An 11532-nucleotide genomic window follows, 5' to 3' on the forward strand; every position below is an offset into this window, starting at 1 on the left:
CACAGCTGGGATGTTGAGGTTAGAGGTGATGCAGACTGGGCAATGGGTGTGATAGCAGAGTCTGTTCCAAGGAAGGGAGAGATTCTGACTGGGTGCTGGTCGATGGTAAATACAGAGCATACTCTGCCCCAGAAGCCGCCCCAGAAGATCAGAGTGCATCTGGACTGGAGCAAAGGAAAGCTGTCATTCTCTGATCCGGATACTAACACATACGTACACGCCTTCTCACAGACTTTCACAGACTTTCACACAGCAAAGTTTGTTCACATTACATACATTTGTATTGTTGTAAAATGCCTGCAAATATTTAATGATATTCCCATCAGCCTCAGTTGTATTTTGTTTTTAGTGCTAATAACAAATGTAACAAATATACACTACTTTGACTGAAGAGAGCACTAACTCCAGAAAAGCTGAAGTTGAGAAAGAATTGTTTTCAGCTCACTGGTTAAACTGTAACAGATGCATAGGATGTAATTCCTAATTTTTAAAATTTGTTTCTGAGCTTTCTATTTACTCAAATTTTTAAAATGATACTCATAATAATGACCTTAAAATGAATATAATATATTAACGTACACCTTAATACGTTAACTTGACCGCGGCAAATTCTACTATGGAGTCAAAACATGATCTTGCAGTTACTGCTACTCTGCTAAGCTAACATTGGGCTTTTTACCTGGACAAGTTTAGTTGTTTTTTTATTATTCATGACTGTATTTAGCTTCTGCTTTATATTTGTGGGATAACAAACTAAATAATAAAAATGTTAGTTCACCAAAATCAATATTTATCAATTTATTTAACAGTTAGTGGGCAAGTAAAGTCAGTCGAGGCTAGCTGTGGTTATCTCTAGCTAGATTTAACAGGATTTGACTCTCTAGCTTTACGTAGGTGTGTAATTGAGCATTTGGTTTGGTTTTTAGCTGTGTTTTGGAATAGATTTCTATGGCATAAAAAATTGTGTATCACAAATAAACATCAACAAGTCATATCATATTAGCATGTTAGCATGCAGATATTAGCATTTAACTCAAAGCACTTAAATTCTTGGTTTAGCCTATAAATTAAAAAAATTATTCTGGCATGGTATACCTTCTTATATTTCTTTCAGGAAAACATTTATTGTGTTTATTTTGAGTCTTGTAATATAGTCAAAATGCCAAATGCAAACTAGCATAGATCTTGTATTACAGTTTGTTCTTGACTTTAAGGATCCACTATGATATTTGTGTGTTATACGTAATTTAAGTTAAATATGTGTCAGTCAAGTTTTATTGCATATCTGATGTTTATTTTAGCTCATTAGCTTCAAGCTAACACTTTTCTTATGTTTTTTTGTTGTTGTATTGATATGTTGCTATACAGTACATTACAGAATCAGAATCAGAAAATACTTTATTGATCCCCAAGGGGAAATTTGTTGACTTTAACAGGCACTGTCGGCACATGCGCACTTCATTGAAATAGCTGATGAATAGATGATTACAGGCTAAGCACTGACCAGCTCCTATTCACTCACAATACCTGGTAGCCTACTTGCAATTAGAATTAATAATAAAGCTGTTAACAGACTAAAGAGGTTTTGGGAGAAATTACATTTTCTATTCATTGAATTTTATTTGGTTGACAGGCTTTGTACTTGGATGTGACTGGCCAATAATTTTGACACGAAAAACCTCAAGCATAGTGTAAATAAAGACTGATGGAAGCAAATTCTGCAGTTGTCCTTTTTATTATTATTCTGTTCTTGCAGCAAACATATCTAATATTAGTCCAGAAACTTGTTACATCAACTTTACTTAAGTCTAACTGACTACTTTTGGTACCACACATCATAATATTCTGTTAGATTACCTGAAGAAGTGAGTTAGTATATCTGGTATACCTGTTTTACATGTTCCCTTTTACATTATCCATATCCACATTTTGCTGTGTCTCTTTGCTCGGCTGATGCCCAGATTTTTATATTTGTTAAACATGGGAAATAAAAATCACAACAAAAACTGAAAATCTGATTTGGAACAAAGACCAGAACTTTGTCCAAATCAGACCTGCATCCTTTCTTATCTTTCCGACAGCTCAAAGAAATTATAATTTTTTCTGTCTCCACGTTGTAATTAAGTGTATTCTTTTTGAAGCCAAGAAGCTGTAACACATCTGCTTCAACATTACCAACTATAACATCATTCCTGTATCACCCTGGAGCTGGAGTTACTGGCTTCTGGGAAGTGCTATATAAGTAAACATAAAATATGAAATAATATATAATAAGAATGACATACAATAAATATTATAATTAAACAATATTAACATAAAACATAAACGCACCTGTATAAAATTAACAACTCTTAAATATTTCTTTGCTCATATGACAAGTTGTATGTGTTTATAGTGACCTATACCAGACTTTGGTTCAGATATTTGGTTAGGACAAACTAATGCCCCTTCCAAGGAGAAAATGACTAACATGAACATGATGTCAGAAATAACAATAAGGTAAAAATGAAATGGCAAATTAGTCTAATTATCAGGCTAATTATAAACAAATCACTAATCTGCACTCAAACACACACAATTACAAATTGGTCTCAGGGCCTTCCTAAATATCAAATTAAAAATTGCTTGACTGATTGTTTAATATTTTTGTCATTATTAAGCTTCCATACTCCTCTAATGTAGTTGTTTAGGGAGCAACAGGGTCATGGAAAGGAGTCAAAGCAGGCTGTTTGTTACTGTAATGTGTTCAGAACTTAGTGTCTGTTTTGTTTTCTTGGTTCCCAACAGGACTGAGCTCTGAATGGATGCTGGACTGCTCTGGGTTTCGGCCTCTTCGTTGTGCTATGTGTATTTTATTGGCTGGAGGTGACGGGTCAGGGCCCTTGTATAAGAGGGCTAACTTACATCCAGTTTCTCCTTTTCTAACTTGTACAAGAAGTGTATAAAGTATGTATTTGTTGCTGTGTTTTATAAAATCACATTGTGAAAATCATAGGCCTATATTGACTTTTCTAGGGTAGTAATCAATCACACCCTAAAGTGATCAGGGTTTCATTCTAAAAATTCTTTATTTTTAAGATCATGTAGTTTTTGTAATGTAATTTTACAACACATTATTGCATAATGATTTTTATGATGTGTTGGATTGGTGTCACTACTATTGCTTCAAAATGCACGAAAGTCTGCATTTACCACCACTTGTTTTTACATACCTGGAAATGTTATAATTGTATATTGAACCTATACAGTGATTTACATCCTAGAGATCTCTCATTATGCACTTCTCCTGCATTGTTAATTTCTGAACATGTTATATCACATTAGAAGATTTCATCTAATGACCAGATTTTATACGGTATACGGAAGCCCTGAGTGGCAAGTCAGAAAAAATATTCTGTTGATCCATTTTTTAAGTCTGATCTTAATTGGTTTATTTCATGTGTTTATGACTTAAGAACAAAGAAATATTTTTTTTGCCAGATGATTCAGTGTTTGTTGTTGTAATACTCATTTGTACTTAGTGCACAACTAACCATTGTTCTAAATAGGACTCAAAGCATTCATGTTTTCTTTCACGTAAGTTTTAATTTATCTTAGTGCCAATTAAAATACATTTCTAACCATAATAGAGACACCTATGGCACATTACTTGCTAACATACAATAAATGTACCATGAGTGCATGAAGAAATAAAATTCACCTTGAAGAAAACATGAAAGAAAACTTGCCAATACTTCTCTTTTCTTACTGGAATATAAAGAATCAGATTTAAAAAAAAAAAATACTTCTAAAAAGGTTTAAAAAGGGAGTTTCTACCGTAGCAGGCAGGGCAAAGAGGGACTTCTAGGATAACTCCACTGTGTGACCTGTTTGACATGTATTTCTATGTGTATCATTGTTTGTAAGTCATTATTTTGACATTTTGATTTATTATTTTGTACTTAAAATTGTTCACAGACTGCGGATCTGCTGGCCAGTCCAACCTACCCTTCATTTTAAATCACCTGTTGGAAATATCTTACTTTTCTGTCGTTATGCTTAGAAACTAGAAGTCTAGTCTAACCCAACATCAGGCATTCTTTTATAATAAGTGCAGTAACAATTATGCTACTGTTATAAAGAATACCATATTTGTGAAAAGATTGTTGTGAATTGAAAAGTCTATAAAGAAGTGTTCATGTATTCATATATTGTACTATATTCAAAGAGATAAACCACATGGATTATAAAGACTGTGTTGTTGTTTTAGCTTGAATTATGATTAGGGAAGTCAGTTTTCTGCCTTCTGAGCTGCTGAAATGTTGTAATGTAGAAACTGCTAAGCTGTGATCCCTGTTTTGGATTGAAATGTTACTCCATCACTTCTCTGACTGCAGTCAATACATTTATTATGACTGTCAAAAAGTCTAAAATGAAAGGGCCAATTTGCCCAAATTACAAAAAACAAAACAAAAACCAATCGGATTTGCTCTTAGTGGTAGATAGATTTTTTCAGGTTCAGTGTGTAACATTTAAGAGTATCTATTCGCATAAATGGAATATAATATTCATTACCTGAATATGGGAATCGTTGTGTTTTTGTTACCTTAGAATTAATCTTTTATATCTACAGACACTGCAGGTCGCCTTCCATGGAGTCTGCTATGTTGAACTGCCATGTTTCTAAAGTAGCCTTAAAGGGACAAACCAAACACTGGCTCTAGATAGAGGCACTTGCGTTTGTTTGCGCTTTACACAGCCACCATAGTTTGTCCTTTACGCTTGGAATGGAGGGTACAGTGAGGGAGTTGTGATCTGCAACTGCCACTAAATCCTACACACTAGTCTTTCAAAAGAAGCCAACAACATGGGGGTCCAAAAATGGTAGACTCTTAAACTGAGTGAACAGCATAATCTGAGATTGAGAGTGAAAAAATTTTTAAAAAACTGAAAAGCATATTAGTGTTATGGTAATGTAATTTGTTATTTACAGTAAAGTATGTTCGCTACAGTTGTTAGCCTTTGTTTTCATTTAGCTTATATGACAATTGAATACACGTTATGTGACTTCAAAGCAGTTTTTTTCAAAGATAATTCCTGCTCTTACTCTTAATGCCAGATCCCGGAACCTGTATAAAAGAAATTACCCAAACTATGTGCCCAGTTTATAGCTGTATAATCTGTCTGCACCGAGGCTAATATGTTCCTCTACAACATGACCCCTGGCAAACTGATGATGAAGGTTTTTATTTTCAATGCTGTGGGCAAAACAAATAAAATGCCACTCACCTCCACTGTGTGAGTGTGTGAGACAACTAGAAGTAAAGGAGAAAATGTGTTTTTTTCTGATTTGGGTGAATGAACCCTTTAAATGTGGTGTTCATAGATTCACTAGATTCACTCACTTCCTGTATATTAACTGCCAAAATAAAATTACCACATTATATAGTAGAGGTGTGCAATCCAAGGACAAAATAACATCCTAATATTTTCTGGCAATTTGACAATAACCTTTATTATTATTATTATCCTGTTTCTACCAATTGAATGTGATGTTAATCTTCCAAAACTATGTATGTACATTTCTGAATTGATCCACAAATAATCTACTCCAATGTGCACTTTTTCTTTTATCACATTTTAATAGTTGGTCCCACTGATGAAGTTAGGTCTCTTTAATTATTTATTCAGACAAATCCTCCATTGCCTTGGTTTGTGACTGCAGCAATACTTTTGTTGATACAGTTTTTGAGTGTGCATGGGTAAAAACTTTATTTTCTTTTATGACTGTGCAATCAAGGAAAATTACAGGTTGTTGTTTAGAGAAATAAAAATCTGTGTGTGTAAGTGTAAATACTTTTTTCACAGGGCAAGGCCTGATTTGATTCAGGTACTTGCTCATGGACACTGAAAAGGGGGGGTTTGAAGCCAAACAGACGGTAAATTCTGTGAAGGTAAAAGAAAGTAGAATTGTTATGAAGAGAAAAAGTAAGGATGTTTGTGACTTTTGGAATGAAGGGACTTTTATGTGGAATGAAATGGTGAATGCACATCAGGGACAGGTAGGTTTAGATGGATAGAGAGAAATGATCTTGTCCAAAGGGAAATTAAAGCTCAAATAAAGGCCTATTTTAGGTTTTTAACTTTGATGTGTTTTGCCTTCATGTACAGTGTTGGTTCAAAATTGTGTCATACAAGAGATGAATGACAGATGCTGATGTTAAATGTGTATTGTGAAAATGTAATAAATATGAAACCATTTTGCAGACCTGTCTATTATATTTTTCATTTACTCTTGATGTTAAAACATGACCTGTAGAATGAACCACAGACACAGTTTGTCCATTCCACATTGTACAAAAACAATAATGTTTTAGATTTCATGCTAGTTAACAGGATTTTTGCAAAAACCACACAGAAACACAATGGAGGTATCAAGTGTCTGGTTATCTTTAAGTGCTCAGTCCCTCGATCCCGCGTGGCACAGTCGAGACAAGTTGCCATACACAGCATCAGGTAAGTTCTTCCAGGTGATTTGGTAGGATCTGTATGAACATATAAAAGAAACAAATCTTCCCAAATAAAGACCAAGACAGTAATTTATGGAAGCCTTTTCAGGGACATGAGAAAATAAAATCTGGTAATCTGTTTTGTAAGTTTGATGTAAAAATTGTTTTCTCTTGTGTGTTTATGAAAAAAAGTTTTGCCAGATGATTTTTTTTGTTGTCAGGATCATTTATGTGTTTCCACTTTTGCCTCTTGTGGCTGAAATAAGTATTACAACAACCATCACTATGAAAAAAGATCCTGACCAGAAATTAAAGAACGTAAAAAGATTATCCTGAAAAAAGATTTTGACAAGAAAACCCCTTTTTCCACCTGTTTAAGTCATAAAATACCAGAATTTTGGATCAGACAAAGCCTAATGGATGACCAGAATTTTCTTTTCACTTGCCTCTCAGGGTTAAGTAGTTCTTAAAATAGGTATCAGGATTATTTGAATTAATTTCAAATAATATCTTTGGGAATAGGATTTGCATCAATCTCACGTCTGTATGTTAAATACAGAGCTAGTGTTTAGGTTAGCTTACCATAATATCATCTCACTCAAATAAAGAAAATAATCATTTGAATTAACCATTCTTTTAACTCAATAATTAAGCCTGGAAATGGAATAAACTCTTCAGAGAAAGAGGTTGTACTTGGATGCTCCTCAAATATGATAATGTCTAATCTGTCCTGTTGAGGAGTTGAGGTAGTCTATCTAGAATCAGTTGTTTTAAGCAGCTGATGACCAAAGACATTTACATTTTCCATCTTCTGAAAACTCCATCGAGCACTGACAAATTACCGGCGTGTTTGCAAAGGCCAAAAACCGGCTTAGCACTGTTGAGGCTGGAATGTGTGCTAAATAAGCAGCCAGAGTTAGAGGCTTCTCTGCTGGCTGTGGGTCCATATAGAAACTGGGTTAGGAGGGTATGTAGGTGGATGGATGCAGGATCATGTTGCAGAGCCCTAACTGTATACACACAGAGGCATTTAATGCCAGTGTACATGCAGCGCATTCCATTAGCCAGGACACACACAGACACACACACACACACACACACACACAGATAAGCCATATGTTGCTTGTCAACAGATCAACATCAGAAATTATGAGGATTATAGCTGGGTGACACAAGATTTTTTAAGGAATTTGAATTTAAATACACAAATGAACTATTGACAATAACATCAAACCACAGAACATAATTCACTTATTACACAAAATGTGATATGTTGGGCGCCCGGTTAGCTCATCTGGTAGAGCAGACAACCATGGACCGACCTGCGGCCCTTTGCTGCGGGTCATCCCCTCTCTCTACCCCCCTTTACTGAATTGATATAATATGTTTATTAATTACTTATTAAGCTTTATACTTTATTTAATACAAGTATTTTCAGTTCAGGCCAATTTTAGCACAGGGGCCTGACTGAGGCCAGTTGATATCAGTGGGGCCACTTAAATTAAGCCTGTAACCAAGGGTGCAAGTTTTAGGAGTGCATAAGGACGTCCAGGCATGTTGTCACAAGCCCTCAGACCGTTGGACCATATCCCAGAGCCGTCTGCAGACAAGTTAAAGTCAAACCACCTTCTGTCTGCCCCCTTCACCTAATGCTGCCTTCAGGTGCTTTTCATTAACTTCAGAATTCTAGATTTGTACTGTCTGTCCTCCACTCATTCAAAGTAATTATGGTTAAAAGCAAGTTTATAAATACTATGTTAAGAATGACATTGCCCATGGGTTGGATTCCATTCATATATGTATATTAAAGGAAAATGAGGGGGGAATATAACAAATGCAGAAGAATTTCCCTGGCATGGTTTGGGTCCATGTGTCCCGTTAGAGGGAAGGGTCACTGCCACTGTCATCACCATTATACTTGGAAACATTTAAATCCTGACAATATCAAATATAATCAACATAAAAAATGTCAAACACTGGGCTGCAGGGTTGGGGGAGGGCACTTAAACTTTAAAAAAATAATCAGACACACTTACTAATTACCTGTTCAAAAATATAGTCAGTAACTTAATCCAAGTATCACTATATAACCTAACTTGATTACCTTCTGTTACTTTTGGAGTACCTCAAGATCAAATATGTCAATAAAAAACTGTTGCTCCCCAAGCCTGTTTACATTGTACAAAGAAGTCTATATTTCAGTTTATTATACTGATAATATCATTTTACCAAATGCAATGTTCCAATTCAATGTATGAAACATTAATAAACATAATTAAAAGAGAGCATAATTAGTATAGAATAGAATTTATTTATTTTTATTACAATGCACATTGACAATCTTTTGAGAGTTTTTTTTTATAGCTTTCTTGTTCGTTGCTGCACATCCATGATATCCACGAGCCATTCCCAAATCTCCCTGGTTCTGACAGCAGTGAATGCATCTGGCGCAGTTATATGACGTCACATAAGCGCCAAGATAATATACATGTGGAACTGTGCGGCTGAGTTGAACAGCAGAGGTTCAGTTCATGTCTGTATCTCACAGCAGAGGTTCAGTTCATTCTTGTTCAGTTCGTGTCTGTATCTCACAGCGATGGCGTACTTTTAAAAGCTTTCGTTCCTTGTGAAGCTCTAAGGGACGAGCTGTGATTGGCTGTTAAATGCCGCCAGTTCGCTTTCTGCCAGCAGCAGCCGGTGAGCTAACATCAACAGCTAGTTGACACAGCGGCGTTAGCGAGCAGACATTAGCCAACTCTGCTCTTCACAAATGGCTGAAGATACTGTGAAAAACGACCCTTCTTCCGCCCGGCAGGGGGACGATAATACAGATAATAAGAGCAATAATGGCGAAGCTGCGGCAGAAAACCAAACTCTGTCCAAAAGGCAAAGGAAGAAGCTTCTGAAGCAACAGAAATGGGAAGAGGAGAGGGAGCTACGAAAGTAAGTATGGTCATTTTAACAGTGAGTAGTACTGTCAGCCATTCATTCAACTACAGAGGTGCCATAACAGTTTATTGGTATAACATATGCTGTCCATAACCTAAAGTAAGGTGCCACTGATGCTCTTCCTAAACTCTATGTTGACAAAAGAAGACACACGTATATAAACCCCATTATTAGGAAGTAAAACCATAATATGACTAAAATTGGTCTTATAACTGGGATGTGCAGAGGTGTGTCCTGTTTATTAAATATGTACCATGATGTAGTAGTCTGCAGCGTGGGGGCCTATTATTGCTCACACGCGATGTACCTGTCCTGTGCTTTGTGCTGCAGGCAGAGACGGAAGGACAGAAAGCAGCAGCGTCGGATGCAGAGGCAAAATCATCAGGAGGAGGAGGGAGAGGCCCAGGGTGTGAGGAAGCGTCCGCGCAGAGAGGTGACACCCACCTCCCTGAGGCTGGTGGTGGATTGCGGCTTCGACGACCTCATGCTGATCAAAGTAAGCAGCACCCATCATGTCCATATTGAGGTATGAACTGAGGCACTGCTGACTCTCCTGACTGATAATGTTGTGTCCTCAGGATGTCCGGAAGCTTCACAAACAGATCCAGCGCTGCTATGCTGAGAACAGACGAGCCCTGCATCCAGTGCAGGTTAGTGGCTGCCGACTGAAATGAAGCAGTAGAGACAGTTCTGTCTGAGCTACTGAATAATCACTCCTCTCACTCCTTCAGTTTTATCTGACGAGCCTGGGAGGACAGCTGAAACAGAGCATGGATGAAAAGGACAAAGGATGGGTCAACTGGAAGGTAAACATGATCCACGACTGATTTTTAGATTTTACATTAAAGCAGTTTCTCTGGTATCTGTTTGGGACACTTTTAAGCAGGCTGTTATAATGTCATACTATGCATAGTCAGTCATCCCCATATTTGAGAGGCTGAAAAACGCATGTTCTGCCATGTTTAAATGAAATATTGCTTAAACAGTGGATCGATTATCAAAATAGCAGTGTAATTTTCTGACTATTAATCGAGTAATGGACTAATAGTTGCAGCTCTATGGTATTTACATGAATGCACTCAAAGAGACATACTTGAGTGACCTTGTTAAAATCAGAAATCCTCATAGTTTATTTCTAAATAGAATCAAGTTACTTGAAGACAAACATTTTATCATAAAGTAATCAAAATGTACCACTTCTGTTGGTATTCATGTTATGATTCTATGTGAATACGCACATTTTGTTCGTGTACTGTTACCTCTGCCACAGCTTTTTCACTGCGGTGATCCTTGCTTTGTTTAATATCAGTGTACAGTAGCGCTGCAAGCAACCGTTATTTTCATTATCATTTAATATGTCGACCATGGTGCTGCTGTTGCGTGCAGGACATTAACATAAAAACGGAGCACTACAGTGAAGTGGTGGCCAAGGAGGAGCTGGTTTACCTGACGTCAGACTCTCCCAACGTGCTGGAGGAGCTGGACCAAAAAAAGGCCTATGTGATAGGAGGCCTGGTGGACCACAACCATCATAAGGTGCGTCTGGCAACAATAACACCCTACTGTGATCCCTACCCACTGATATGAACCGGTCTTTACATTTCTGTCCTGGTTTTGTTCACAGGGCATCACCTTTGAGAGGGCGAAGGAGCTGGGGATCGATCACGCGCAGCTCCCCCTGAGCAGTTTTGTTAAGATGAACAGTCGGAAGGTTCTGGCAGTCAACCATGGTAAGGGCTGGTATCAGACCAATATATGAGACAAGTTTTAATTCATGGCACAAATGGCTTTAGTATTTGCTGTCTATATCTTTGGAGTAAAATTGCCCACTTTAGTCTGTTCTAAAGTTAGCTGAAAATGTTAGCATATGTGGCTAACTAGCATACCACCTACACCTGTAACCTAGCATTACCAAGGCCAGGAGAAAGATATCATTAGCTAACTATTTTGCAGGGTACCAGTTTGTTAATAAAAAGCCCTATTCAGAACTACCACAGTATGGAAGCCATTTGATTATATCAGGTTAATGTTGGCTTTAGCGGCTTTAGTGGTCCTTCTGGTTCACCAGAGATACCTACGGAAGCCCTAAAGGGCC

The 11532-nt window shown here is 37.0% G+C and overlaps 2 protein-coding genes across 2 annotated transcripts in view; both read left to right on the plus strand.

Moving 5' to 3' along the window:
* Nucleotides 1-6247, plus strand: part of cunh4orf54 (chromosome unknown C4orf54 homolog) — a 21257-nt gene extending 15010 nt beyond the window's left edge. Inside the window, 1 exon segment of the mRNA XM_035675711.1 lies at nucleotides 2788-6247. The gene's annotated coding sequence lies outside the window, so the exon portion shown is untranslated.
* A 2735-nt stretch (nucleotides 6248-8982) lies between these two features.
* trmt10a (tRNA methyltransferase 10A) lies at nucleotides 8983-11167 on the plus strand (the record flags this gene model as incomplete). The annotated part of the gene is given in 6 exon segments (XM_035675624.1): nucleotides 8983-9431; nucleotides 9768-9933; nucleotides 10016-10087; nucleotides 10169-10243; nucleotides 10824-10973; nucleotides 11062-11167. Coding segments are annotated over 6 exon segments (742 nt in total), but the record flags the coding sequence as incomplete, so codon positions are not given.
* Nucleotides 11168-11532: the final 365 nt, after the last annotated feature.

Source organism: Morone saxatilis, unplaced genomic scaffold, assembly GCF_004916995.1.
Source record: "Morone saxatilis isolate NCDOM2014 unplaced genomic scaffold, NCSU_SB_2.0 Contig4, whole genome shotgun sequence".
Lineage (NCBI taxonomy): Eukaryota > Metazoa > Chordata > Actinopteri > Moronidae > Morone > Morone saxatilis.